At 40.8% G+C, this 27936-nt stretch overlaps 1 protein-coding gene across 1 annotated transcript in view; it reads left to right on the top strand.

Moving 5' to 3' along the window:
* Nucleotides 1–2044: 2044 nt before the first annotated feature.
* POLD3 (DNA polymerase delta 3, accessory subunit) overlaps nt 2045–27936 on the top strand; it is a 48193-nt gene continuing 22301 nt past the window's right edge. The window contains exons 1-6 of the mRNA XM_002754820.6: nt 2045–2190; nt 3548–3603; nt 16388–16490; nt 20618–20657; nt 21992–22124; nt 27501–27768. Coding sequence (XP_002754866.2) covers nt 2131–2190; nt 3548–3603; nt 16388–16490; nt 20618–20657; nt 21992–22124; nt 27501–27768 — 660 coding nt within the window. The 5' untranslated portion in view covers nt 2045–2130. The remainder of the gene's footprint in view (nt 2191–3547; nt 3604–16387; nt 16491–20617; nt 20658–21991; nt 22125–27500; nt 27769–27936) is intronic.

The raw sequence follows: 27936 nt of genomic DNA, 5'->3' as shown, positions 1-27936 counted from the left end.
CCTGTTTTTTCCACATTCCACTCATCTAATTAATCAGCAAATTTTGCTGATTCTGAAAGAAAACTCAAGTCACTCAGTTCTCTGAGTTTCCACTACCACTACTCTATTTTTTAAAATTTATTATTATTTTTTTTTGAGACAGGGTCTTACCCTGTCACCCAGGCTATATGCAGTGGTGCAGCCTCAACCTCCCAGGCTCAATCTATCCTCCCACTTTAGAGTTGGGACCATAGACCACAGGCTTGAGCCACCACCATGGCTTTATTTTTTCTTTTTTTTGGTAGAGAAGGAGTTTCACTATGTTGCTCAGGCTGATCTCAACCTCCTGGGGCTCAAGTGATCCACTCGCCTTGGCCTCCCAAAATGCTAGGATTACAGGTGTGAGTACCATGCCTGGCACTGCTACCCTATTTTTATTTATTTATTTATTTATTTTGTGCAGGAGTCTCACTCTGTTGCCCAGGGTGGAGTGCAGTGGTGCTATCTCAGCTCACGGCAACCTCTGTTTCCAAGGTTCAAGCGATTCTCCTGCCTCAGGAGAATCCCAGGTAGGTGGGATTACAGGCTTCTGCCACCACACCTGGTTACTTTTTGTATTTTTAGTAGAGACAGGGTTTTGCCATGTTGGCCAGGCTGGTCTCGAACTCCTAACCTCAGGTGATCTGCCTGCCTCGGCCTCCCAAAGTGCTGGGATTACAGGCGTGAGCCACCCCGCCTGGCCATTTTATTTTTAGTCTGAGTCTCACTCTGTCACCCAAGCTGAAGTGCAGTGGCATGATCTCGGCTCACTGCAATGTGCACCTTCTGGATTGAAGCGATTCTCCTGCCTCAGCCTCCAGAGTAGCTGGGACTACAGGCACGTGCAACCACGCCCAGCTAATTTTTATATTTTTAGTGGAGACAGGGTTTCACTTTGTTGGCTAGGTTGGTCTCGAACTCCTGACCTCGGGGGATCCATCTGCCTCGGCTTCCCAAAGTGCTCCCAAACAGCTGGCATGAGCTACTGTGCCTGGCCTGCTACCCTCTTTTAAACCACCACTATCCTTCACTTAAATATCTCAGAATGTAAGTAAGCTACATGTGAACAGGTTTGGTTTATTATTGCTCACAGCTGCAGCCCCAGCACCTCAGCACTCAGAAAAGTGCCTGGCCTTTCTCAGGATTTTGCTATGCCCTGAATGAATACATGTTGCAACAAGCCTTTGAAGTAGATACTGTTATTATTCCCATTTTATAGATAAGGACAGGTTACACAACAAATAGCAAAATCAGGATTCAAACCCAGTAAGTCTGACTCTAGAGCCCGCTCACTTATGCACTACGGCTACGGTACTGAACTGCACCGGCTTATACTGAAGTTAATTATTAAAGATTTTTTGGGTGGTGATACTAGGAGAAATTTGAGTTGAAATTCCCCAACCTGACAACTTTTCTCCAAGTTTTCCTGAGAACACAGCTCATGCACCTCTGCACAGTCTCGTAGGCACAACGATTTGCTTTCTCCCAAATCTCTTTCATGCGCCTCTTCCAACATTCCAGCGATACAATGAACTCTTTTCCAGCAGCCCCACTCTCTCATCCCCTCTGGGAAAACCCTCCCTAATTTCTCAACTCTGAGGGCTTATAACAGGCAGTACATTTCCCCAGTTGGCAGCGCTACTAAAATTTCTTGTTTTCAGTACTCTCCCCTGTATCGGGGCTTTCCCGGTTTCAGTCACCCGCGAACAATTTCGGTAGGGAAATATTATAACCAATAACATGTTGAGAGAGGGATCATATTCACTAATGTTTATTACAGTCTTTCATAATAATTGTTCTATTTTATCGTTAATTATTTTTGTTAATCTCTCACTTTGCCTAATTTATAAATTAAACTTTATCATAGGTACGTAGGTATAGGAAAAAACGAGCCAGGAGGCCCCTCACTTGCGTGTTTCCTACTTGCTCAGCCTACTTCAGCCTGCGCCGTCTCCGTGACTAGTTTGACCCTCCGAGGGCCGCCGTAGTGCGTCGCCTCCGTTGCCGGGGAAACGACCCGGACCTGGGAGGGAGCAAAGACGTTTCCCGCCGGCGGGAGCTGTGGCTGTGGTTGAGAGAGGGGCTAGAGTCGGGTCCCAGCGGTGCAGCGCCATGGCGGACCAGCTTTATCTGGAAAATATAGACGAGTTCGTCACGGACCAAAACAAGATCGTGAGCAGCTACGACTGGGGAACGCGGGCGTGCGACCGGGGTCCTGGGCCCGGCCAGGGCGGTGGGACCTTGATTCCCTCTCTGCTTGTGGCTTCGTGGGGACCAGGGGGAGACAGGTCCCGCTGAGGGGACCTGGGCTAGCTGTGTGCCCCAGGACGAGCGAGGACTAGCCGGGGAGGTCCTTCGGCACACACGGAAGTCCGTGTCCCTTGGGTGGGAGTGCTGGGAACACAGCCGGGGGCTGGAGCCGCCGAGACCGGGCGAGGAGGGAGGGCCGTTGGCTGAGAGAATTTCTAAGGCGTCCCTACACCTATCTTTTTAGGTGGTTGGCGTTTAAAGTTTCAGGTTTACAGTTGAGGAAATCGTGTCTTAACTGTGTTAAGTTACAAGCTGTGTAACCTCCAGATACTGTTTCCTCTTCCTGGAATAAATTTCCAGCATTGATAGAGGCTTGACCCGCCTCACAGGGGTGAGGTAAAGATCGAGCGAGATGATGGATATGAGTGCGCTTTGCAGACCGTGATGATTGCGGGCCTGCTGTGTGCCAAGGCACTTTAATCTTTACAGTAACCTCCCCGCACCCCATCCCAGGTCAGTGGTGGTATTCCGAGAGGAGGAAATGGAAGCTGAGGGGCCAAGTAACTTGTTTATTTGCCGTTGGTAGGGATAGGCAGTTTTTCAACCTAGGTCTGTTCTCTTACTACTGCTTTCTTCTACATTGCACTGTCTTTGCCTAACCTGTGCAAGTCTTACAACTATTGGAAGCTTAGCATTTAGAATTGGAAGAGACTTTGAGAGAAGAGAGTGCAGGCATCCTGGGTCTAGGAAGGATGAAGGCTTGATGCTGGTAGTTCCCAGTTCAATCGCTTATAAAAATATTTACCCACTTTGTTCATTCATTTCCTGACACCTGCACCACCTGCGCCCTTTAATGTTTACGTGACTGCAACTTTCTTTAGAAGTTTCTGAGACATCACACTTCAAAGTCACCTAGCTTCTGGATGAGTTTTAGGATAGCTTTGGCTGGTGGCCCCAAAAAAAAGACTTCCATGAGGAAAGGGCCTAAGTAAAACGAGGAATGTGATGAAAATGAGAGCTTTTTCTGTTATGTACGTTTAGTCTGTCTTTTTAGATTATTTTTCACTAGTTAATGAAACAAATGCTTAGCATTTTTAAGATAAATAACTTGGTCCTGCCTACCTACATAGATGGTTCTTGGCAAAACTGCAGTGGCATTTATTGTTATTTATAAGGCATAATTATCTAAGAATAGGAATCTTTAGGAACAGGCCCTCACGACTGATCTGCACTCTGGAGTCATCTAATAAAACATTAAAAAAATTTCTTCTTCTTACAGGTGACGTACAAATGGCTGAGCTATACACTAGGGGTTCATGTAAACCAGGCCAAACAGTAAGTCCAATTTACTACCAATTTTAATCACATTTGAGGTTTTTTTTTGTTTTTTTGTTACGCTTTGCTTTTAACTCTACAGATAGCCTCTAGGCCGAACTGATTTCCTGGGTAAATGAAAATAATACTGGTTTTACTACTTTTTGTATCGTTTGAAAGATTGGTGGACTTGTATTAGGGTGGTGCAAAAGTAATCGTCGTTTTTGCCATTACTTTTGAACCAACCTAAATATATGAATGTGTGATGGCAAATTTACTGGATTTATTTGCAGCCTTGGGCTCTGGTTAACATCTCTTTGTTAATTCAAATTTTTTTTTATTTTTTATTATTTTGAGACGGAGTTTCGCTCTCATTACCCAGGCTGGAGTGCAATGGCGCGATCTCGGCTCACCGCAACCTCCGTCTCCTGAGTTCAGGCGATTCTCCTGCCTCAGCCTCCCGAGTAGCTGGGATTACAGGCAGGCGCCACCATGCCCAGCTAATTTTTTGTATTTTTAGTAGAGACGGGGTTTCACCATGTTGACCAGGATGGTCTCGATCTCTTGACCTCGTGATCCACCCGCCTCAGCCTCCCAAAGTGCTGGGATTACAGGCGTGAGCCACCGCGCCCAGCCTGTTAATTCAAATTTATTAAATGGACTGCCCAGTTCTGTTTACATCTCAGATTTGTATGTTTGTTTCTTACATCTTCACTATGTTTTCACATGTTCTCCTTAGACCCAGTTTTGGATGTTATTGAAATATTTCCATAATGAGGTCAACAGGTGTTTGACACAAGCTGTATGACAGTGTAAGACATTGGAGAACTATTTAAGTAAAACTAAAAAGAGTATGTTTAGGATGGTGCAAAACATTGTTGTTCTTGAATTTTGCCATGTCACTTTTTCTTACTGAAACCTGTGATCCAACTTGAGATCAGAGGGGAAAAGGCAAGCATTTGAATTAACTTTAGAATTTTTTGACCTGCATAGGTACAGACAGTATCATGTGTATCCCAAAAGGGGAATTGGTGAACAGGTTGAGGACACAAATATTGGGTTAAATGCTCATGTAGTTTGTTTCATTCCTAAGGATGGTCTGAGTTTTTGCTATCCTTTGAGTCATAGGAACTTTCTTTTTCTTTTTCTTTTTTTGAGACAGAGCCTCGCTCTGTCACACAGGCTGGAGTGCAGAGGCGCGATCTTGGCTCACTGTAACCTCTGCCTCCCAGGTTCAAGAGATTCTCCTGCCTCAGACTCCCGAGTATCTGGGAATACAGGTGCCCACCACCACACCCAGCTAATTTTTATATTTTTAGCAGAGATGGGATTTCACTGTGTTGGCCACGCTGATCTCAAACTCCTGACCTCAAGTGATCTGCCTGCCAAAGCCTCCCAAAGTGCTGAGATTACAGGCATGAGCCACCGTGCCTGGAGGAGTCCTAGAAAACTTCCTTTGAGCCGTAAGAACATTCCATAAGTCTTAGAAAGTTCCTGGTCTCTAGAATGGGTTGATTTGACTTTATCTGGTTAGTGTTAGACAGGTTTAGGAGTCTGATTTTGGCGGTGATGTTTAGGCTTTCAAACCTGAAAGTCTTAGCTTAGGGATAGATTGGGACTGGTTTTTACTAAGTTTGCCCAAGACCAGTCCTGGCCCAAATCCAAGAAATTCAGGAAACTTTGGGAATGGACGCCTGTGAGTTGTTGTTCATTGTGGTTATAGATGTTTAAATGTCAAATTAGGCAACTATTTATTACTAAGCCTGTTGGGATTTAAAAATGCATACTGTGGACTAGAGTCCCTAAATGTGAAATGAAGATGCCTGCAATTATACTGTAGCTACCCTGATTGCCGATCATTTTTGTAGCATTAATGCACTGTCTAGCTCCTGCCTATCTACCCAACTTCATCCCATACCACTTTCCACCTCACTTACTATATTTTAGCCATATTTGCCTTTCTGTTCTCCGAATATATCAAATTTATTTTCTCACTCTGAGATCCATCTGCCTGGAATGCTTTTTCAGCTGTCCTCATTTTTCGGATTTCAGCTCAGATTTTATATAATAGCACTTGTAAGGAGTCTTAATGATCCTCTATTTTAAGTATCTCTACCTCTCCCTAACTCTGTCATATCATTCTGTTAATTTCTTTAGTAATTCTCCCTTAAAAAAGATTTATTGAAATATAATTCACCCATTAAGGTATATAATTAAGTGGCTTTTAGCATATTCACAGAGTTGTACCTACTATCGGTCACTTACCATTTCTCCCCAACCCCTGCAGTTCTAGACAACTACTAATCTTTCTATCTATAGATTTGCCTATTCTGGACATTTCATATAAATGGAATAATATATAGTCTTGTAATGTCTATTTTTGTTTTTTTTTTTTCAGTACTTAATTTGTTCTTTTGGCTAAATAATATCTCATTATACACTTTATTAGTTTCCAAGGGCTGCCATAACACTGTACTTCAAATGGGTGACTTAAAACAAGATATTTAATATCTTACAGTACTGGAGACTAGAAGTCAAAATCAAGGTGTTGGCAGGGCTGTGCTCCCTCTGAAATCTACAGGAAAGAATCTTATTCCTTGCCTTTTCCCACCTTTGGTGGTTTGCTGGCAATCATTGACATTTCTTGGCTTGTAGCTATATAGTGCCAATCTCTGCCTTCATTGTCATTGCATTCTCCCTGTGTATCTGTATTTTTCCATGGCCATCTTATATGAACACCAGTCATACTGAATTACGAGTCCACTCTACTCTAATATGACCTTGTCTTAACCAATTACATGTGCAATAAGTATTTCTTTCTTTCTTTTTTTTTTTGAGATGAAGTCTCACTCTGTCACCCAGGCTGGAGTGCAGTGGCATGATCTTGGCTCACTGCAACCTCCGCCTCCCAGGTTCAGGCAATTCTCTCCTGCCTCAGCCTCCTGAGTAGCTGGGATTACAGGCGTGTGCCATCACACCCAGCTAATTTTTGTATTTTTGGTAGAGACAAGGTTTCACCATGTTGATCAGGCTGGTCTCAAATTCCTGACCTCATCATCCACCTGCCTCAGCCTCCCAAAGTGCTGGAATTACAGACTTGAGCCACCGCGCCTGGCCATGCAATAACTATTTCTAACTAAGGTCACATTTTAAGGTATTGGGGGGCTGGGCTTCAGTATATCTTTTTGGAGACATGATTCAGTCTATAATACGGATATAACAAATTATGTTTATTTATTCATCATTAATGGACATTTGGGTCATTTCCATATTTTAACTGCTATGAATGATGCTGTTAGGAACATTTGTGTATCAGTGTTTATATGAACATATACTTTCAGTTATTCTGGATATATGTATTAGTCCATTCTCATGCTGTCATGAAGAAATACCTGAGACTGAATTTCTTTTTTTTTTTTTTTTTTTTTTTTTTTTTTTTTTTTTGAGACGGAGTTTCGCTCTTGTTACCCAGGCTGGAGTGCAATGGCGCAATCTCGGCTCACCGCAACCTCCGCCTCCTGGGTTCAGGCAATTCTCCTGCCTCAGCCTCCCGAGTAGCTGGGATTACAGGCACGCACCACCGTGCCCAGCTAATTTTTTGTATTTTTAGTAGAGACGGGGTTTCACCATGTTGACCAGGATGGTCCCGATCTGCTGACCTCGTGATCCACCCGCCTCCGCCTCCCAAAGTGCTGGGATTACAGGTGTGAGCCACCATGCCCGGCCTCACACTCGGCTAATTTTTTAAAGTTTTTTTGTAGAAATAGGGTGTCGCCATGTTTCCCAGACTGGTCTTGAACTCTTAGGTTCAAGCGACCTGCCCGCCTTGGCCACCCAAAGTGCTAGGGTTACAGACATGAGCCACCGTGTCTGGCCCATGGAAGTTTTTATGGCTGAGGAAGTCCAATTTATTTATTTATTCTTTTGTTGCTTGTGCTTTTTTAAGTTTAAATTTTAAAAAGATTAAAAATTTTTTAACCTTATTATTTTCTTTAGTAGAGACAAGGTCTCACTGTGTTGCCCAGGCTGGTCTCAAACTCCTGACTTCAAGTGATCCCCCGCCTCAGCCTCCTAAAGTGCTGAGATTACAGATGTGAGCCACTAAAATTTTATTTTTTATGAGATGGAGTCTTATTCTGTTGCCCAGGCTGGAGTGCAATGGTACGATCTTGGCTCACTGCACCCTCTGCCTCCGGGGTTCAAGCCATTCTACTGCCTTAGCCTCCCAGGTAGCTGGGACTACAGGCATATGCCACCACGCCCAGCTAATTTTTTTGTATTTTTAGTAGAGATGGGGTTTCACCATGCCAGCCAGGCTGGTCACAAACTCCTGACCTCAAGTGGATCTTGGATCTGCCTGCCTCAGCCTCCCAAAGTGCTGGGATTACAGACATGAGCCACCATGCCCAGCCAAGATTTTTTACATTGACAAATAAAAATTGTATGTATTTATTGTATACAACATTATGTTTTGAAGTATATATACATTCAAATATATATACTTATATTTAAATCTAGCTAATAAATGTATTACACATTATTTTGATGGTGAGAACATTTAATGTCTACCATCTTTGCATTTTTCAAAAATATATCATTATTAACTACAGTCATCATGCTGTACAGTAGTGCTCTTGAACTTACTTATTCCTGTCTAACTGTAATTATATATCCTTTGACCAACATCTCCCTATTTCCCCTCTCCCAGCCACCTCAGCCTATGGAAAGAAAATTCTGCTTTTCACTTCTGTGAGATCAACTTTTACAGATTCCACAAATGAGTGAGATCATGTGGTATTTGTGTCTGGCTTATTTCACTTAACATAATGTCTTCCAGGTTCATCCATTTTGTTGCAAGTGATAGGATTTTATTCATTTTTATGCCTGAATGGTAATCCATTGTGCATATATACTATATTTCCTTTATCCATGTATCCATTAATGGACACACGTTGATTCTATATCTTGGCTATTGTAAATAGTGTTGCAATAAACATGTGAATGCAAATATCTATGACATACTGATTTCATTTCCTTTGGATATATATCCAGTGGTGGGGCTGCTGGATCATATGGTAGTTCTAGTTTTGATATTTTGAGGAACCTCCATACTGTTTTACATAATGCCTGTATTAATTTACATTCCCACCAACAGTATGTAAGCATTCTCTTTTTTCCATATCCTTGCTGTGTTTTCTTTTTTATGTTTTGCTTGTGCTTCTGACGTAGTATCTAAGAAGGTTTTGTCTAACCTAGGATTGTAAAGATTTACTCCTGTGCTTTTTTCTAAGATTTTCTTTTTTTTTTTTTAGTTTTTGCACTTATATTTAATTGTATAATACACTTGGAGTTTTAAAAAATCATTATCATTATATTTTAGTTTTCTACAGATCACGTGCTTGTTAACATCATTATTACTACTACTATTCTGAGACAGGGTTTCACTCTGCTGCCCAGGCAGAAGTGCAGTGGTACAGTTTTGGCTCACTGCAACTTTAGCCTCCCAGGCTCAAGTGGTTCTCCCTCCTCAGCCTCCCTACTAGCTGGAACTACAGACTCATGCCACCACACCTAGCTACTTTTTGTATTTTTTTTTTTTTTAGAGATGGGGTTTTGCTGTGTTGCACAGGCTGGTCTTGAACTCCTGGGCTGAAGCCATCCTCCTACCTTGGCCCTCCAAAGTGCTGGGATTGCAGGCATGAGCCACTGCACCTGGACATGTACTTGTTAACATTAGAAATACTTCAGTTGGCTGGGTGTGGTGGCTCAGTTGTGTAGTCGTGTAGTCCCAGCACTTGAGGAGGCTGAGTTGGGAGGACTGCTCAAGCCCAGGAGTTCAAGAGGAGCCTGGGCAAAATAGCAAGACCCCCATCCTTACAAAAAGTTTTTTTCAAACATGATCCACAAGTGGTGGTGTGCACCTGTAGTCTTAGCTACTTGGAAGACTGAGGCAGGAGGATTGCCTGAGCCCAGGTGTTCAAGGCTGTGGTGAGCTATGATCACATCTAGGTGACAGAGAGCAAGATCCTGTCTCTAAAAGAGAGAGAGAGAGAAGGAAGGAAAGAAAGAAAGAAAAAAAAAGAAAGAAATGCTTTAGTCCCTACAGTAAGACTATACTAAAGCTTTCAGATTAGGTGTTAATTCAAGCTAATTTTTCAATCAATCACTGACATGTATAAATATTGACTATATCTTCTAGGAATCACTTGGATTTAATTTTTTGTTTATGGTATAAGGAAAGGGTCCAGCATCATTTTTTTGCACATGGTTATACAGGTATCGCAGCATTTTTAATTCATATTATTGTCTTGGCATTTTCTTTGCTTATTATTATCTTTCCCGCAGAATATAAACTCTATGAAGGCAGGATATTTGTCAGGTTCATCACTGTTCTTATTACTATTGCCATGTCAGAAATCACCCCAAAATGTAGTGCCTAGAAACATCATTTTATTATGCACATAGATTCTTTTGGTTTGGAATTTGGATAGGGCACAGTGGGAATGGTTTATGTCTGTTCATGATGTCTGGCAGCCCTGCTGGGAAGTCTTAATAATTGGAACCTGGTCATCTCTAGGCATCTTTATGCACATGTCTGACAGTTGATTCTGGCCATCTGCTGGTACTTTAGCTGAGGCAATGGACTAGAGTGCTTGCATGTGGTCTGTCTATGTGGCCTGGGCTTCCTCACAGCGTAGTGTCTCCAGGTATTCGGAATGCTTACATAGCAGCTCAGGGCTGCAAAAGCTTGTGTTCTAGTACAATGTAGAGCCAGTTGCCTTTTTTGACTAGCCTCAGAAGTCAAGCATTGAATTGCTGGCTCTACCAGATTCAAGGGGTGGACTCTACTTCTCAATGAGAGTATGTAGAAGAGCATATGGAGTGGATGATGCTGTCTCAGCCATCTTTGGAAAATACAATATGCCACAATTAGTGTGTCTTCAGTGTCAGGCACACAATGAATGCCAATGCATATTTATTGAATGAATACTAAGCACTATGGTTTATATTTGTTTGTTTTGAGATACGAGTCTCACTCTATCACCTAGGCTGGAGTGCAGTGGTTCAAACATGGCTTCCTGTAGCCTTGACCTCCAGGGCTCAGCCTCCTGAGTGGCTGGGACCACAGGTATGCGCCGCCATGCTAGTTGATTTTTTTTTATTTCATAGAGATGGGATCTTGCCGTGTTGATCAGGCTGGTCTTGAACCTCTGGGCTCAACCAGTTCTCCTGCCTCAGTCTCCCAAAATGCTGGGATTATAGGCATGAGCCACCATGCTTGGCCTCACTATGGTATCTTCACAAACATTTCTCTCACATAATTTTTATAACAATCCATTATGATGGGTATTATCAACTTTCTACTAACATGAGAAAACAGACTTAGAGATTCTCTTGTACCCTTTTTTGTTTTGTTTTTACATATAATGGAAACTTTCATCGCTCTTGGCACTAAGGGCAGTGACTGGGCATGGTTGTTAATGATTTTCTTGGATTCATTCAAGAAGTGTTTTTTCAATTCATACTGGGTTTGTTTTGTTTTTGAGACATGATCTTGCTCTGTCGCCCAGGCTGGAGTGCAATGGTGTGGTCTTGGCTCACTGCAATCTCTGAGTCCCAGGTTCAAGCAGTTCTTGTGCCTTAGCCTCCCGAGTAGCTGGGACCACAGGCGCATGCCATCATGCCATGTTAATTTTTGCATTTTTAGTAGAGACAGGGTTTCACCATGTTGACCAGGCTGATCTTGAACTTCTGACCTCGTGATTCTCCTGCCTCTGCCTCCTAAAGTGCTGGGATTATAGGTGTGAGCCCCTGCACCGCACCTCATACTGTTTTTTAGCATTATTTCAGGCTGTCATACAACAGTAAATCTAACAGATGGGGTCCCTCCCTTGATTGATTTAAACAAGATAATTTGAAATTGTGAAAATGCTGTGAAGGAATTAAATTGGGTTAGAGAAACCAGTATGGACAACACACTGTACTCATCCTGGGGAAAATTATGGGTGGAACTGATCAGGAGAAAAGATTAATGAATTAAAATGAGAAGCTATAATTAATCATATGTGTAGAAAGTACATATTGTAAGATGTCATGTATGTTGTCATTCTTTTTTTTTTTTTTTGAGACGGTGTCTCACTCTCTCGCCCAGGCTGAAGTGCAATGGCGTGACCTCAGCTCAGTGCAGTCTCCACTTGCTAGGTTCAAGCAGTTCTCCTACCCCAGCCTCCCAAGTAGCTGGAACTACAGGCGTGCACCACCATGCCTGGCTAATTTTTTGTATTTTTAGTAGAGACGGGAGTTTCACCATGTTGGCCAGGCTAATCTCCCAACTCCTGACCTCAGCTGCTCGCCTGGGCCTCCCAGAGTGCTGGGATTACAGGCGTGAGCCATCGCGCCTGGCCTGTTGTCATTCTCATTTAAGAATATTTTACATTTTGTTTATTAAAAAATGTTTGGTTCAGGCTAGGCGTGATGGCTCACACCTGTAATTCTACCATTTTGGGAGGCCAAGGCAGGCGGATTGCTTGAGCTCAGGAGTTCAAGACCAGCCTAGGCAACATGGTGAAACCCCATCTCTACTAAAATACAAAAAAATTAGCCGGGTGTGAGACTCCATCTCCATACACACAAAAAAAGTTTGGCTTTAATTTAAATAAAACATGTTTTAAAGAATCAAAAAGTAGGTAGGAATTCTTTTTATTTATTTTTTTTTGAGACGGAGTTTTGCTCTTGTTGCCCAGGCTGGAGTGCAGTGGTGTGATTTCAGCGCACTGAAACCTCTGCCTCCCGGGTTCAAGTGATTTTCTTGCCTCAGGCTCCTGAGTAGCTGGGATTACAGGCGCATGCCACTATACCCAGTTAATTTTGCATGTTTAGTAGAGAATGGGTTTCTCCATGTTGGTCAGACTGGTCTTGAACTACTGATCTCAGGTGATCCCTCACCTTGGCTTCCCACAGTACTGGGATTACATGTGTGAGCCACTGTGCCTGGCTGCAGGAATTCTTTTCTAAAATAAAAGTTTGCTTTGAACTTTATGTTAATAATATAAGAGAGAAGAATTGGGGAGACACATGAATAGAGGATAATGACTGATGATATGGGCAGGGCTATTAGTTGTGGATAAAAGATAGTACATTTGGCCAGCAAGCTTGAGAGCATCTTGGGCATGGTACCTGCCTATCATGTCTTCTTTTAGCATGGTCCAAACTAGCATCAGTAAACCAGAATGTTCACGATCTGTTAGCTCATCTGTCCTTCTAACAATCATTGCAATGGAAAGAAACAGAGGGCAAGGAGGAAGAATCAACAAAAATCCTGAATAGGATACCTTTTGTACTCAAGGAGTTAACAGTCTGGAGGGGATGGCTCATATGTAAAATAAGTAGTTAGAATACAGGGTTATAGGTGCTGTAATAATAGATATGGGACAAGTTTTGTTAGCGCTTAGAAGTTAGAGGCTCATTGTCTAGGCATGATGGCTCACTCCTGTAATCCCAGCATCTTGGGAGGCCAAGGCAGGAGGATCGCTTGAGCCCAGGGGTTTGAGGCCAGGCTGGGAGATATAACAAGAGCCTGTCTCTATCAGAAAAAAAAAAAAATTGCCAGGCATGGTAGTGTGCACCCATGGTCCTATCTACTCAGGAGGCTGGGGAAGGAGGATGGCTTGAGCCCAGGAATTCAAGGTTACAGTGAGCTCTGCCACTGCGCTCCAGCCTGGGCAACAGAGTGAGACCATATCTCTTAAAAAAAAAAAAAAAAAGATTAGAGTTTCCTGGTGGCCCGATGGTGTTGGGGAAAGGTGCTTACTTCATAGAGGAGGTTATAACTGGGCTGCTGTCTTGATGAGAAATTAGGTAGATGAGGCCTGAGAAGAGCCTTCTAGGCAGAAGGAGGGGCATATACAAAGGAATAAATGGAATTGCAGAATGTTTCATAAGGATGATAGTAGTGTAGGTATGTTGGGGAATGGTCAGAGATACAGGGCCCAGAAAAAGAAGGGTCTTATCTATCATTGCTAGAGATTTAAGTTGATCCTTAGGGGATGAGAAGCTCCTGAAAGCTTTGTAACAAGGAATTATACTTCAGACAAGACTCGCCGACCTTTTCAACATCAACAGTGACTAACAGGCATTGCACATTTAACATGCCCCAAAACCTAACTCCTGACTTCTCCCCTCAACACCTGCTTTTCCTGCTTTCCCCCCATCTCAGTGAATTACAGCTTCATTCTTTAACTTGCCTAGTCCAGTCATTTTTGACTTTTCTTTATCTTTACCTCACCACAGTATATCAGCAAATCCTGTTGTTCCTCCCTTTAAAATATGCCCAGAATTCATCCACTAATTGCTACCTGCACTGCTACCACCCCACCAATCATCTCTAGGCTGAGTTATTGCAATAGCCCCCTAACTGGTCTCCTTGCTTCCTCCCTTTCCCTTCCACAGTATATTGTCCACATAGCAGTCAGGGATCCTTCTGGTAGGTGAGATCACATTACCTCTGCTCACAACTTTCTAATGGCTTCTTAAAGTCCTGTGGTAGCCACAAAGCCCTGTGCACCTGCCCTCTCTCTCCTACTACTGTCCTTATTCCACTGCAGCACAGTGGCCTCCTTTCTGTTCCTTGGACCTCGCTGACATTCCTGCCTCAGAACATTGGCATTTGCTGGACCGTCTGCCTATAACATTCTGTCCCAGGATACCCACCGTGCTGGCTCTCTCCCTTCCTGCAGGGTTCTGCCAATGAGGCCTTCCCTAATCACTTTATATAAAACAGCAAAACTTCTCTCTCAGGTACCCTCTGTCGTCCTTACCTTGCTTAATTTTGTTTCCATAGACTTATTGTCATCTGAGATTATATATTATATGTTTATTGTGTGCCTCATTTCTAGAATGTAAGCTCTAAGATGGTAGGAACTTTGCTTTATTTACTGTTCTTGCCCAAGGCATAGAACATAAAGTAGCCACTCCGTAAAGCTTTGTTGACTGGATGAATTGATTTGCATTTTTTAAACTTCACTCTGGCAGCATCATGGATAATAAAGATGAAGTGGGGAGGAGAAGAGGAATTGATACTTGGAATTGAAATAGTCTAGTCAGGAGATTCATTTGGAAGGCATGGAGTCAAGAATTACTTGGGAAGGAGAGCTGATGTGACTTGGCAACTCACTGGATAGGAAGAAGTGAAGGATAATGACTCCCAGATTTCTGGCTTGGGTGGTTTGAGCAGATGATGATGTTGTCAGGGATGGATGAGATAAACCAAGGAGAATATGTAGTAGGGTGATCAGCCACCCTGGGTTTGACCAGGACTGTGTTTTGTCACTGCAAGTTCCACATCCCAAGAAACCCCTCAGACCCAGGCAGACTGGGATAGTCAGTCACTCTAATACATAGAGTAAAGGTAGCTGAAGACAGGAACACCAAGGTAGAGAAGTCTCTTCGGAAAGTGAAGCAGAAGCAGTGAGAAGGATAGCAGGAGACTCAGGGGAGCATGGTTTTATGGAAGCTGAGAGGGGAAGCTCTTCAAGAAGAGAGTGAACAGCAATGTAGATTGAGCTGCTCTGGGGATTTTTTAGTTTCTAGCTGTGCTTGGCAGAAGTATGATATTATAGAGAAACTGCAAATGTTTCTCGAAATAAAAGACACAAATGTTATTTCTCTTTTTGGTGTTTTTAAACTAGATTATTGAAGGGAGCCAATGTCTGATACTTGCTGGGTCATAGGGTAAACATGAATTTAGAGATTTTACTAAAAGCAACATTATTTCTGCATTTAGTATTTGACTATCTCAGGTTAATGAATTATTCTGAATACTGGGCAATGTGAGTAAGCTGTTAGATTCTGCAATTCTGAACTAGCATTAAATCTAAGTAATCATAAAATTAGAATTTCAGAGCTGGACATTTGTGATCATATACTTAGTAGTACTTAATGTTTTGAAGTAATTCACTCTTCAGAATCAGTTGAAAACCCTCACCCATCTCCTCCCAAACAAGCACGTAAACATTTGCTGAAACTTTACGGTTGGAGGGTTATAGATGGCCACGTGAATTCCAGGTTAACAGAATCACTAATCTAGTATAACCCTTCTGTTTATACCTTGGGAATTAAGAGGCCTAGAAGGCCAGGCAGGGTGGCTCATGCCTGTAATCCCAGCACTTTGGGAGGGTGAAGTGGGCGGATTACAAGGTCAGGAGTTTATGACCAGCATGGCCAATATGGTGAAACACCATCTCTACTAAAAATACAAAAAAATTAGCCAGGCATGGTGGTGCATGCCTGTAATTCCAGCTACTAGAGAGGCTGAGGCAGGAGAATTGCTTGAACCTGGTTGTCACAGTGAGCCACTTCACTCCAGCCTGGGCAACAGAGTAAGATTGCACCACTTCACTCCAGCTTGGGCAACAGAGTAAGACTTCGTCACAAAAAAAAAGGAGGCCTAGAAATTAATTTATCCAGAGCTCAGACAGTTATCAAATTACTTCTTAATTCAGTGTTCTATTCATTATGTATCATTGCCATTGTTTTAATGCAAGTTCAGTCCCTCTTGGTTTATTATTAATCTTATTTCAGTTAATGTACTGGTCACTGTGTCAGCTCCATACAAGTTGACTCTAATCCCGATGTCCTGTCTAAAGTCCATCTTTTTTTTTTAACTCTGTCCATAGGCCAAACAATAATGCTACTGTTCAGAAAATTTGATGGAATATCAGATTTCATATATCTTTTAAGTCATTAAGAGTTGATCATGTAAAAACTCTTACTGATGACTTACTTGTACCTTCTTTTTTTGGAATAGGATGCTGTACGATTATGTTGAAAGGAAACGAAAAGAAAATTCAGGAGCCCAACTGCATGTCACCTATTTGGTGTCTGGCAGTCTCATTCAGAATGGACATTCCGTAAGTTCTCAGAATCTTATAATGAGCTTAAATGTGTTTGTGTTATGAAGAGTATTATAACATAGTTCAGGGAGAGAAAAAACCAAGATTCTGTGTTATAGTAGTTTTAAAGAGCTGTTTGATGGTGATCATTATTTTGGATTTTTAGTCTAAATCTAAAACAGAAGTTTGGGTGGTATCTTGGCTGTGATGCAGCGACTGTATCATTATTACGCAATCACATGTTAGGAGACTGCTTCTGTTATTTCCTATACCTCTTTTTTCTTCTTGAAGGTATATTGAGAACAATGGTGCTTAATTTTCCACCTCTTCAAATTTCACACCGCAAATAAAAGTGTTCAAAAATTATAATTTTTTTAACTGAACTTCATTTTAATTTTGAACATTTGTTTGGTAGGCTTATGTCTAAGTGCTCGAAGGGTAGGGGTTGTTGACAGGAGCATAGCTGATGCAGTGCATAGGCTGGGAACATTTTATTCTCCTTCCTCTTCTTTTTGTAGTCCTACCTGGTATCTGGTCATCTGGCCATACAGGTGACTGCTGGATTTCGTCATCCTAACTGTAAAGCTTTCTCAGGTCAGCTTAACTTTTCTCTTAGCTATTTTCATGTTCTGTTGGGCACAGGGATCACTCTCCTATTCTCATGCCTTGCTGGGGACCAGAAGCTCTGCTGAGATACCTTGTTCCTTCTCCTGCACCAAACTGGGCCTTGGGAACTTTAATAATCCTCCCTCTGTTGCTTCCCCCCAAAAGTAAGGCATAGCTCCTCTGTTCTCACTTCCTCAGACTTCCTATCTGAAGGTTCTTTTGGACATAAAAAGCCCCAAGGGAATTGGCCCAACGGTCAGGGGGCCCCTTCTCAGAGATTGACTGTTTCCCTCTTTGCTTTGATTTTTTTCCTCAGAATCCTAAGTTCGGTACCCTGATTTGTCAAAATATTGACTGGATTTTTTTTTAGCAATTGAGTACCTAAGCATGTGAGATTTAAAACTGAAATGTCAGGCTGGGTTCAGTGGCTCACTCTTGTAATCCCAGCCCTTTGGGAAACTGGGTTGGGAGAATCACTTGAACCCAGGAGTTTGAGACCAGCCTAAGCAACTTAGCAAAATTCCATCTCTACAAAAAATACAAAAATTAGCTGGGCATGGTGGCATGCGCCTGTAGTCTTGGTTACTCAGGAGGCTGAGATGGGAGGATCACTGGAGCCTGTAAGGTCAAGGCTGCAGTGAGCCATGATTGTGCCGCTGCACTCCAGCTTGGGTGATACAAAATAAAACTGGAATGTCAATTTAGTAATTTACAAGGAGCAACAAAACTACTGGTGGGATCAGATCCTTATATTCTCTAGCTAACATATTCTTTTCTTGTTTGCAAGCTATTTGGCAAGCCAAATGATAACCAAGATATTTGCAAGTGTAAAATAAGATGTCATTTATGTCTCTGAAGCAAAATTATACAGATGTGACTCATTTACTTGCAGAGATAAACCTGCCTCCAGAGTTCTGCCACTGTAGAGCCCTTGAATGGATACTGTCAAAGTTTATAGCTGATTGTCATATTTTCTTCTGTTACCAGGGTCAACTAACCTTCTGTCTCTTTCTTTAGTTATGTCAATACCTTCAATGTAGTCATATTGAAGACTTGGGAGTCATAAAAGCAGTGATTTTTATTCTTTTTTTGTTCATCGATCCCCTTGAGAATCAAAGAAAAATGCATATGTTGACATTCATAAAATTTGAGTTCACAGATCTTCTGGAATAGGATCCGAAAGAATTTATGTTTTAAGATAATGTAAATTTTTACTCAAACTGACCCATTATAACAGGGGCTCTTAATTTAGGATTCTTAGATGGTCTTCATGGTTGGTCTTCAGAGTCCAGGGTTTTCTTGGATGACATTGAAAGTTCAAATAGTGTTCCTCAGTACATATTTCTGATACTGTTTTTCAAAATGATGTGTAACCTATAGTCAGTTAAAAACTTCTCAGCCATGGCTTGCTTGTAAAAAGGTCTTCTGTTTGTAAGTGTAAGATGGGATTTAAATTCTGCCCATCTTTTTTTAGCAGGAGAATGCTTCTTCAAACAAAATCTTTACTAGAGTCCTGTATATAAAATGTATTAAGAGTGGGGTTGCTGTGGTTAAAGTGGTTGTGAGGATTTCCAAGTCCTGGATTTGCCCTCCTAATAGCCTTGCTGGGAAGCTCTGTGGAACCCTGTAGAATTAACTGACCAAATGTGGATGCTTACTCATGCTTTTTTTCCTTAAAGGGAATCCTCCTAAGGAAAGACAAATTATTAAGCATTACGATCAGGCTTTGTTCTTTTAATTCTTCTGTTAATAATTTCTTTTTAAATTTTTAGTGTGTCTAAAAAGAAAAAAGGCCAAGGCTTCATATGGAATTTTTTATTTTTTAAATTTCTATTTATTTTTGAGACAGGGTCTCACTTTGTCACGCAAGCTGGAGTGCAGTGGCACAATCTTGGCTGAATGTAGCCTTGACATCCTGGGTTTAAGCCATCCTCCTGCCTCAGCCCCCCAGGTAGCTGGGATTACAGATGCTTGCCACCACGCCCAGCTAATTTTTGTATTTTTTGTAGGGACCGGGTTTTGTCATGTTGCCCAGGCTGGTCTCGAACTTCTAAGTTCTACCTCCTTGGCCTTTTAAAGTGCTAGGATTACAGAAGTGAGCCACTGTACCTGGCCTGAATTTTTTTTAATGGAAATAATTTTTATTTTTTGAGTGATTATTATAAAAAATGTTTAACAATATAAAGAAAGTGAAAGCTTCCTTCAAATCTTTCTTTTTCTGTGAACTGTTCATATCTCTTGCCCATTTTGTTTGTTTCTCTTTTTGTTTGTTTTGTTGAGATGGAGTCTCGCTCTGTTGCCAGCCTGGAGTGCAGTGATGCTCACTGCAACTTCTGCCTCCTGGGTTTAAGAGATTCTTAGCCTCCCAAGTAGCTGAGACTGCAGGTGCACACCACCATGGACAGCTAAATTTTGTATTTTTAGTTGAGATAGAGTTTCACCATGTTGACCAAGATGGTCTCGATCTCTTAATCTCGTGATCCGCCCACCTTGGCCTCCCAAAGTGCTGGGATTACAGGCATGAGCCGTGAGCCACTGTGCCCAGCCTGTCTTGCCCACTTTCTAAAGAGTTGTTAGTCTTTGTTTTCTTTATTTTTAGAAGTTGTGTATTAACCCTTTGTGATATAAGTTGCAGATTTTTTTCCACTTTATCATTTGTTTTTGTACTTAAAGTTTTTTTTTTCATCTAAAAGTTGGTTTTCTTAATACATTATTTCAGTTATTTCTGGATTTTGAATTATACTTAGGAAATGTTTTCCCTTTCTTGAGTTATAGCAGGTTATAGAATTCACATATGTTTTTATGTGCGTGTATGTTTTCTTTTTTTTTTTGAGACCGAGTCTTACTCTGTCACCCAGGCTGGAGTGTAGCGGCATGATCTCATCTCACTGCAACCTCTGCCTCCCAGGTTCAAGCGATTTTCCTGCTTCAGCCTCCTGAGTAGTTGGGATTACAGGCACTGCCACCACAGCCAGCTAATTTTTGTATTCTTAATAGAGATGGGGTTTCATCATGTTGGCCAGGCTGGTCTCAAACTCTTGACCTCAGGTGATCCACACACCTCATCTTCCCAAAGTTTTGAAATTACAGGTGTGAGCCACCATACCCAGCCTCATTTTTTACATTTAAATCTCTGATCCGTTTAGAATTTACTTTGGTATATGGTATGAGGAACAGATCCAATTTTTATCTGGTTTCATGTGATTATAGAGTAATTCTTATTAAATCAGTCACTAAAAAGCCTTTGCTCACACTTATTTGAGATGCTGTATTTTTTTAGTTGTGGTACTGAAATCTGTACTAGATCACTTTCCTTAACCTTACTGAGATGTTTTAAAATAAGCAAATTATTATTTTTTCTTTTTTCTTGAAGGTAAGCAAATTAAAAGTGAGGCTGACTTTATTAAATTATAACATATTTTAAGGAGTGCCTGGTGTTTTTCCAATTTCACATCTAAGCACAATTGAATTATTGGGGCAAGAAAACTAAAACTGCAAATTCTTACATTAAACACTAATAAAGTGTTATTTTTTTACAGTGCCACAAGGTTGCAGTAGTGAGAGAGGATAAATTGGAAGGTAAGTGTTTTAGTGACTTAGCAAGTTTTTCCTCTTAATGGCATCAGTTTAGGTTCAATAAAAAATCTGCCTCTAACATCTGCACATAATATGCTTAGCTATTTAACTGAATAGCCCAATATTAATTTTATTAGTAGTTTTTGAAGCATCTTAAAATATGATACTACATCTGCCTAACTTCCCATTTTTAGGGCCAATAGCTGCTGACATTTATAAAGCACTTTTATCATGGAATTTCAAAACTCGTGACACATGCAAAAACTGTTATGAATACTCTGTGAGCTACCTCATCAACTGTAAAAAGACAGTGGCAGTTTTTTTAGGAAGCAAGTTAAAGAATGCTTTTCTGGAAGTCAGAAAGACTTCTAAATTAAATTACTTCTAAATTAAATTTGTCTAACTGTTTCAAGACTATCAGTGCTACTGTTCTATTGTTTAAAAACCCAATTCAAAGGAATTTAATTATAGTTAGGGTCCTCATGATCTTGGACCCGTATCTCAAGACAAAACCTGTACTGTTGTACTTCATATATAAAGGCTCCTTGGCCTGAAGGCCCCATTGCCCTGAGGAGGGTGGAGGGCAGCCACATCAGGGACACACAAAAAATGTATCTATTTTAAAAAGAAAGAGCTCCTGCCAATGGGGTGGGGATATTTTCTTACCAAATGTAACTCTGAAGTTTACAGAGTGGTGTGTTTGTCCACTTTGTACCTTTGGAATTCCCACAGTGTTAAGCAAAGCAAAATTTCTTTGTTCTATAGATATGTAATGATTATCTACTATGTGCCAAGCTCTATACTAGGCACTGGGGACATGGAATAAGTTAGCCACAATCCCTTCCTTCACAGAATCTAACATTTGTTCTCTTGTGTTTTTCTTCCATAGACTTAGCTAGTTAGTAGTGTTTTCATTATAGAGTTGCTTTCTTTAAACTAAAATTGAAATATATAAATGAGTCTTCTCAGATAGAAATTACTTACTCCTCTTTAATTATATGTTATAGTGTAAGGCTCTTTTTTGACTGAAAGAAAAAGAAAAAGATCGTTATAGTTGTCATCAATCATTAATTAGTATTTACTGAGTGTCCAGTGGATGAGTGATACCCTCACAGGTGCTGTACTTAGAAATGACTCACCACCACCTACCTTGTCATAATATCCCCATTGCAGACAGAAGGGTTGATGTTTTACTGTATATGTGGCTATTTGGCCTTTTCGAGTTTTTTAGACCACCACAGATTACAAATGCTTTAATGCAGAAGGGTTTCTTGTTAAAGTCCCTACATGTTATGAAGTTTATGTATTAACAGACTGCTTTTCCTGTTGACTTGTAGCAGTGAAGTCCAAGCTAGCTGTGACTGCCAGCATCCATGTGTACAGCATCCAGAAAGCCATGCTAAAGGACAGTGGGCCTCTGTTCAATACTGACTATGACATCCTTAAAAGCAACTTGCAGAACTGCAGCAAGTAAGCTTCTTAATGTTCCTTGTGGGCTTCTTTACGAATTGATTTTGTAAGATGTTTACACAGTGGCTGCCTCTTAAGAGTGAATGCCAAGTCTAGTAAAACCTCATTTATCTTGCAGTAAGACACATGCCTGGTTTTATTAGTACATCATAAGGTGAAAAATAGCAGCCACAACCCATATTGAAAACCCCAGTGGACTCCCCATAAATCTATTTCTCATATATTTATCCTGTCACTGCCACCAGAAATGTTTGCTGTGCCCGTTCTAACTCCCTTACCCAGTCTCTGCTTGTCTAAATCCTACCCATCCTTCAAGAACCAGTTCAAATATTGTCCTTTGAAAAACAATTCCTAATTTGATATCCCTCTACTTTTCATCCAAAAGCAACTTTTTCTTGAGCTTCCATAGCTAAGAACAGGTTTTTTTAAATCTTTTGTATCCTTAACAGCACAAAGAGGTAATGGACTATAATGCATGTTCATTTGGAAATTGGTGGTCACAGGCTTGAGTTGTGGCTTTGCTGCTTTATAGCCCAGTGGCATTAGACAGATTAAACTCTTTGAGCTTTGGTTTCTTTGCCTTTAAATTAGATGTAATAATGCCTACTTCATGGGGTTGTATTGAGAGTTCAGGTCAGTTCCCTAGACATGTATTGAGCACCTACTTTATTGATAGGTACTGAGCAAAATTATTTAAATTAATTCAGTAAATATCTCATGAGTACCTATGACATACCACACAGTATAGAGTGAATGTGCTCGTGTACCTTTTCATAGAACAGGAAGTTATGGTACCTTGGGAGACAGGCAGTTATGGTATAGTGTAAGAGTGCTGTAATAGGAGGAATAGTGTGGGAAGATGTTGGTGGGGGCACTTTTCTCTGACTTTTGGATGGATAGAGTGAGGGGTCAAAACAGTTATGACTTATGACAGTGAAGGTTATGACATCTCAGTTGAGGCCTGAAGGCCCAGTAGAAATAGCCAGGCAAAGGAGAAATGAGAGACTAAGGACAGAGCTAAGAAAGAAAACATGTTTTTGCAGGACCATGGTAGTTTTCTATGGCTGCAACTTAGAGTGAAAGGTAGGAAAAAATTAGACTAAAAAGGCCAAGTAGGAGTTACATTATTTGACTACTAGGGTAAAAATTTAGACTGTATTCTGAGAGTACTGGGGAACCACTCAAAATATTTAAGCAGCTGGAGTGAAATGATTAAAATTGCATTTTAGAAAGATTGCTCTGGCTGCAGTATTGAAGATAGATCAGAAGAGAATAATCTGGAGGCAAAGCCATCAGGGAAGAGGAATGTGGCAGTGATCTAGGGTGGAGATGAGAGTTTTCTGATGTAAAGTAGTGCTCTTGAGGATGGAGAGGTATGAAGGTTAATGAGGCATAACCATCAAAAAACCTTGATGTATGGTAATGGTTGGGGACAAGGTGTGTGGGGGTAGGGGATGAGGGGAGACAGCCTTTCTTGATATTAAAAGGATGATACCCATGCTTCTGGCTTGGGCAGCTGGGTACTAAGAAAGGGATTATAACAGGAGGAGCAGGCTGTAGGAGAGATAGAAAAATGACAAATTGGGTTTTAGACATGTTGTGTTTGAGAAGCCTGTGAGAAATCCAAGTGAGGATGTCCATCACAAAATATAGGTGAATCTAGCTAGAGCTAAGGAGAGAAATCTAAGGTTAAGGTAGAGATTTTGGAATCAAAAAGAATAGGTTAGTAACTGGGCCATAGAGTTAAGCAGAGAGCATGTATAGAATGAAAGAAGGGCTGAAAGTAAAATCAAATTACAGACCTTGGGCAAATTATTTCACCTCTCAGTGCCTCAATTTTCTTATCACTAAAACTGACAATAATACCAGCCAAATAGGGTTGCAGAGGATTAAATGGACTAATACATGTTAAGCACTTAGAATAGCACTTGGCACATAGTAAGCACTATTTAATGACAGCTTCTTTTGAAGGGAAGAGCAGAAAAAGAGGGGCCCAAGAGGGAGCCTCCAGAGATAAGAAGAAGATCACGAGAATATATGGGGTTTCAGCCTCTAAGGAAAGAGATTCAAGTAGGAGGAACTGGTCAACAATGTCAAACATTGCTGAGAAGCCAAAAAAGTTAGGAAGTGAAAATTGTCCATTGGATTTAATGATGGCCTTGGTAAGAGCATTTTCAGTGGAGTGACCAGATTCTGGTCAGCTAAGTAAATGGGGACACAGAAAGTGAGACAGCAAAAATGGACAGCTCTTTCCAGGAGATTTGACTGCAAAGCAGAAAAGAGGGTGGTACGGCCCCGGTGCGGTGGCTCACACCTGTAATCCCAGCACTTTGGGAGGCCGAGGATGGTGGATCACAAGGTCAGAAGTTCGAGACCAGCCTGGCCAACATGATGAAGCCCCATCTCTACAGAAATACAAAAATTAGCTGACATGGTGGTGCGAGCCTGTAATCCCAGCTACTCGGGCGGCTAAGGGATGAAAATCGCTGGAACTGGGAGACGGGGAGGTTGTAATGAGCAGAGATTGCACTACTGCACTCCAGCCTGCGAGAGCAAGACTTCCTCTAAACAACAACAACAAAAACCCACTAACACTGATAGCTGTGAACTGGAAAAAAAAAAAAAAAAATTGCAAAAATATCTTATGGTGATCATTGTGGACTATGAATTTTTTGAAGAGAAGAATTAAGAAAAATAATTTTAAAAAGAAAGAAAGAAAAGAGGGTGGTAGCTAAGGAGGGATTGAGACGGGGAAGGATATATGCATTTTTAAAGCTGAGAATGACTTGAACTTAGGTTGTTAGGAAGGTATCATAGAGAAGAAAAGGTTGAAGATCATGGGGAGGTGAGATGACCGATAAAGTTGGGTCCTCAAGGAGAGAGAGATACAGAATTGCCATACTTTCTGTAAGTCCCATAAGAATAGGGATTTGGTCTATTTTGTTAGCTATATACCCAAAATAGTGCCTGGAACATGGTAAGGATTCAATAAGTAGTTATTGAGTAAATTAACAACAGACATAAGTTCTTTTTTTTTTCTTTAGCTCAAGATCTTGAGTATAATAAGCATATAAATATTTATTAAATAAATACATAGCCAAAGAGTAATAATTTACAAGTCTCTTTTCTTTTAGGGAAGGATTTTAAGAAAATATTAACACCCTGATAAGTTTATTTGAAATACATTACTAGATTTCAAAACTAATGTGTCTTAGAATCTAGTTGGGTGTTTCAGGCTCTAAAAATCAGTTCCTTTGTTGTATCTAGTAAGTAAGCAAACAAGAATAAAAAAGTGACGTAAAAGTTCAAAATGAAATTTGCCAGACCCACTAAAATAAACATGGCAAGTAGAAATATGGTAATAGGAAGCACTTCAGTGAAACTACCTAAATACTTAAAGTATTCTCAGTAGAAAAGTGATTTTATCTCCAACAAATGAGTTTGTATTTGGTCCTGAGAATTATGGGCCAACTGAGATCTCACTCATGATTTTGTGTGTTTTAAGAAGTGCTGTGACACGAAGAAAGTTAAAATTTTAGGATTGAGCAAAGATCTGTCATTAGACATGCTCCAAGCCAAACTCAGTCTCTTCCTCATGCCAATTCCTGGTCCTGACCCTAAGGTGTGGAATGCAGACCAGAAGGAGCAAGAGTTGTTTTAAGGCCAACTTTAAGACGTTGACAATGAAATAAAACATTACCCTTTTTCTTGTATGTAGAAGCACTGCAAGGCCAGAGAGGAAGAGCAGTGGGTGAAAGAAAATGATTTCCGTCTGTTCTTAACTTTGATGCACAAAAGATGTGTGTAAATAGAGTTTTCTGATGAAGACCATAATAAATCAGTGGAAGATTTTGGGAGCTTTTGACTCTAGCTTTGGGGCTGCCCAGTCTAAAGTTACTTCTGAGATGATGTATCAGGGATTTTTTTTTTCCTTGAGCCAGGTGTTCTAGCAGTTAATCTTGAAGTTGTGCCTAGTTGATCTCTAAGATAATGACTATAATCATATAGTTTAGAAATCTCTAGTTGAAGGTGATACACTAAAGAAGGGAGAGAAGCCAGAAGCCTTACTTTCATTCACTTAGTCATTCTTTTAACATGTTGTTCCTAACACTTTTCTATGTGCCAGGTCTTGAGCTGGGCGCCTGAAATATAAAAGATAAATAAGACTTCAAGGAGGTCTTACCTATGTTCAATAAGCAAGACTGGGAAAAAGAAAATATTTTTCTTTGTTAGAAAAAGCTGGGGAACTTTGCTTTAAGTATAATCCTTTGGGAAGGCTAAATCAATTACCCATTCACAATGTGGAATGTTACATTATGGATTTGTGTGAAAGGGCACTTCTGTAACAATTAGACAAGAGATGTATGTTTCCTTTAATATGCCACGCAAGCTGTTCCACCAACTTTCTTCTCTTGGCCTTGGGCATACTTACTTGTCTGGTGCCGTTAGTATTATTAGAAATTATTAACAAATTGCTGTGAAGGACTATAGGTTATAGGAGCCAGTGGCTCTGCTCCCAGCTTCTCCCATGTTTTAAAGCATTATTTATTTATTTTGAGACAGGGTTTACTCTGTCCCCTAGGCTGGAGTTGAGTGGTGAGCTCATGGCTCACTGCAGCCTTGACCTCCTGGATTTAGGTGATCCTCCTACCTCAGCCTCCCGAGTAGTCGAGGCTATAGGCATACGCCACCACACCCAGCTAATTTTTGTATTTTTTGTGGAGGCAAAGTTTCACCATGTTACCCAGGCCGGTCTTAAATTCCTGGGCTTAAGTGATCTGTCCACCTCAGGTTCCCATACTGCTGGGATTACAAGCGTGACCCAATGCACCTAATCCTACAGCATGATTTACTCTGGCCAAGAGAGTTGCCAGGAAATTGGTTAATATTTAAAGCTTAGTTTTGATTCAGTCAATATTTATTGCAAATCTAGCCCTACTAGAGGAAGGCCTTTAAAAACAAGGGCTATTTCATTTCCCAAGGATAATAAAATTACTAAATCTTTTATAATTGTTGGTTGCATTCTTACTCTTTTGATTAGGATACTTTTTTCAAAAAAGCAAGAATATTCAATTTGTTATGGTAGAAGATGCCTAATTCCAACCCTATCAATTACTAACTAGATGTATGACCTCGTACAAGTGACTCACTTCTCTCCAATATTTGTTTCTTCAGGTAATACAGAGTTTTGTACAACATTTTTCTAAAAGTGATTTTAAACAATATTAGAGTTAAGTATTGTGTGGCAGAAGCAAGAGTTTGAAAATAAGGTTTTATATTGACATTAGTTTTTTTTTTTCTTTTTTCTTTTTTTTGTTGAACCACCCAAGAATTGCATATACTAACATTAACTTAATGCAACATTCTTGTCCCCAGATTTAGTGCAATACAATGTGCATCTGCAGTCCCTAGATCTCCTGCTGAATCCTCTTCATCTTCCAAAAAGTTTGAGCAGTCACATCTTAACATATCAAGTGAGACACAAGCCAACAATGAGCCGACCACCAATGGTCATGGCCCCACTCTGTCCAAGCAGGTTTCCCAGCAGCCCAAAGGAATTATGGGACTGTTTGCCTCCAAAGTTGGTGCTAAAACCCAAGAAATCAACAAGGAAGCGAAAACAGAGGCAAAAGAAGTAACAAATGTAAGTCTTCTCTGAAGATACCCCTTCATTGCAGCTCAGAGTGGGTAACTAGAAAAGCATTAATAGTTCCAGTGTTAGTTTATTTATATAAGGTTCTGATATTCAGTTCTGATTTTTCTACTTTAGTTTGAACCCTTTAATACTTGATACTGTTATCTAAAAGAGTTC

Source organism: Callithrix jacchus, chromosome 10 (assembly GCF_049354715.1).
Source record: "Callithrix jacchus isolate 240 chromosome 10, calJac240_pri, whole genome shotgun sequence".
NCBI classification, from domain to species: Eukaryota; Metazoa; Chordata; class Mammalia; order Primates; family Cebidae; genus Callithrix; species Callithrix jacchus.
The sequence above is the reverse complement of the archived record's forward strand: the minus strand, read 5'-3'. Positions and strand labels throughout refer to the sequence as shown.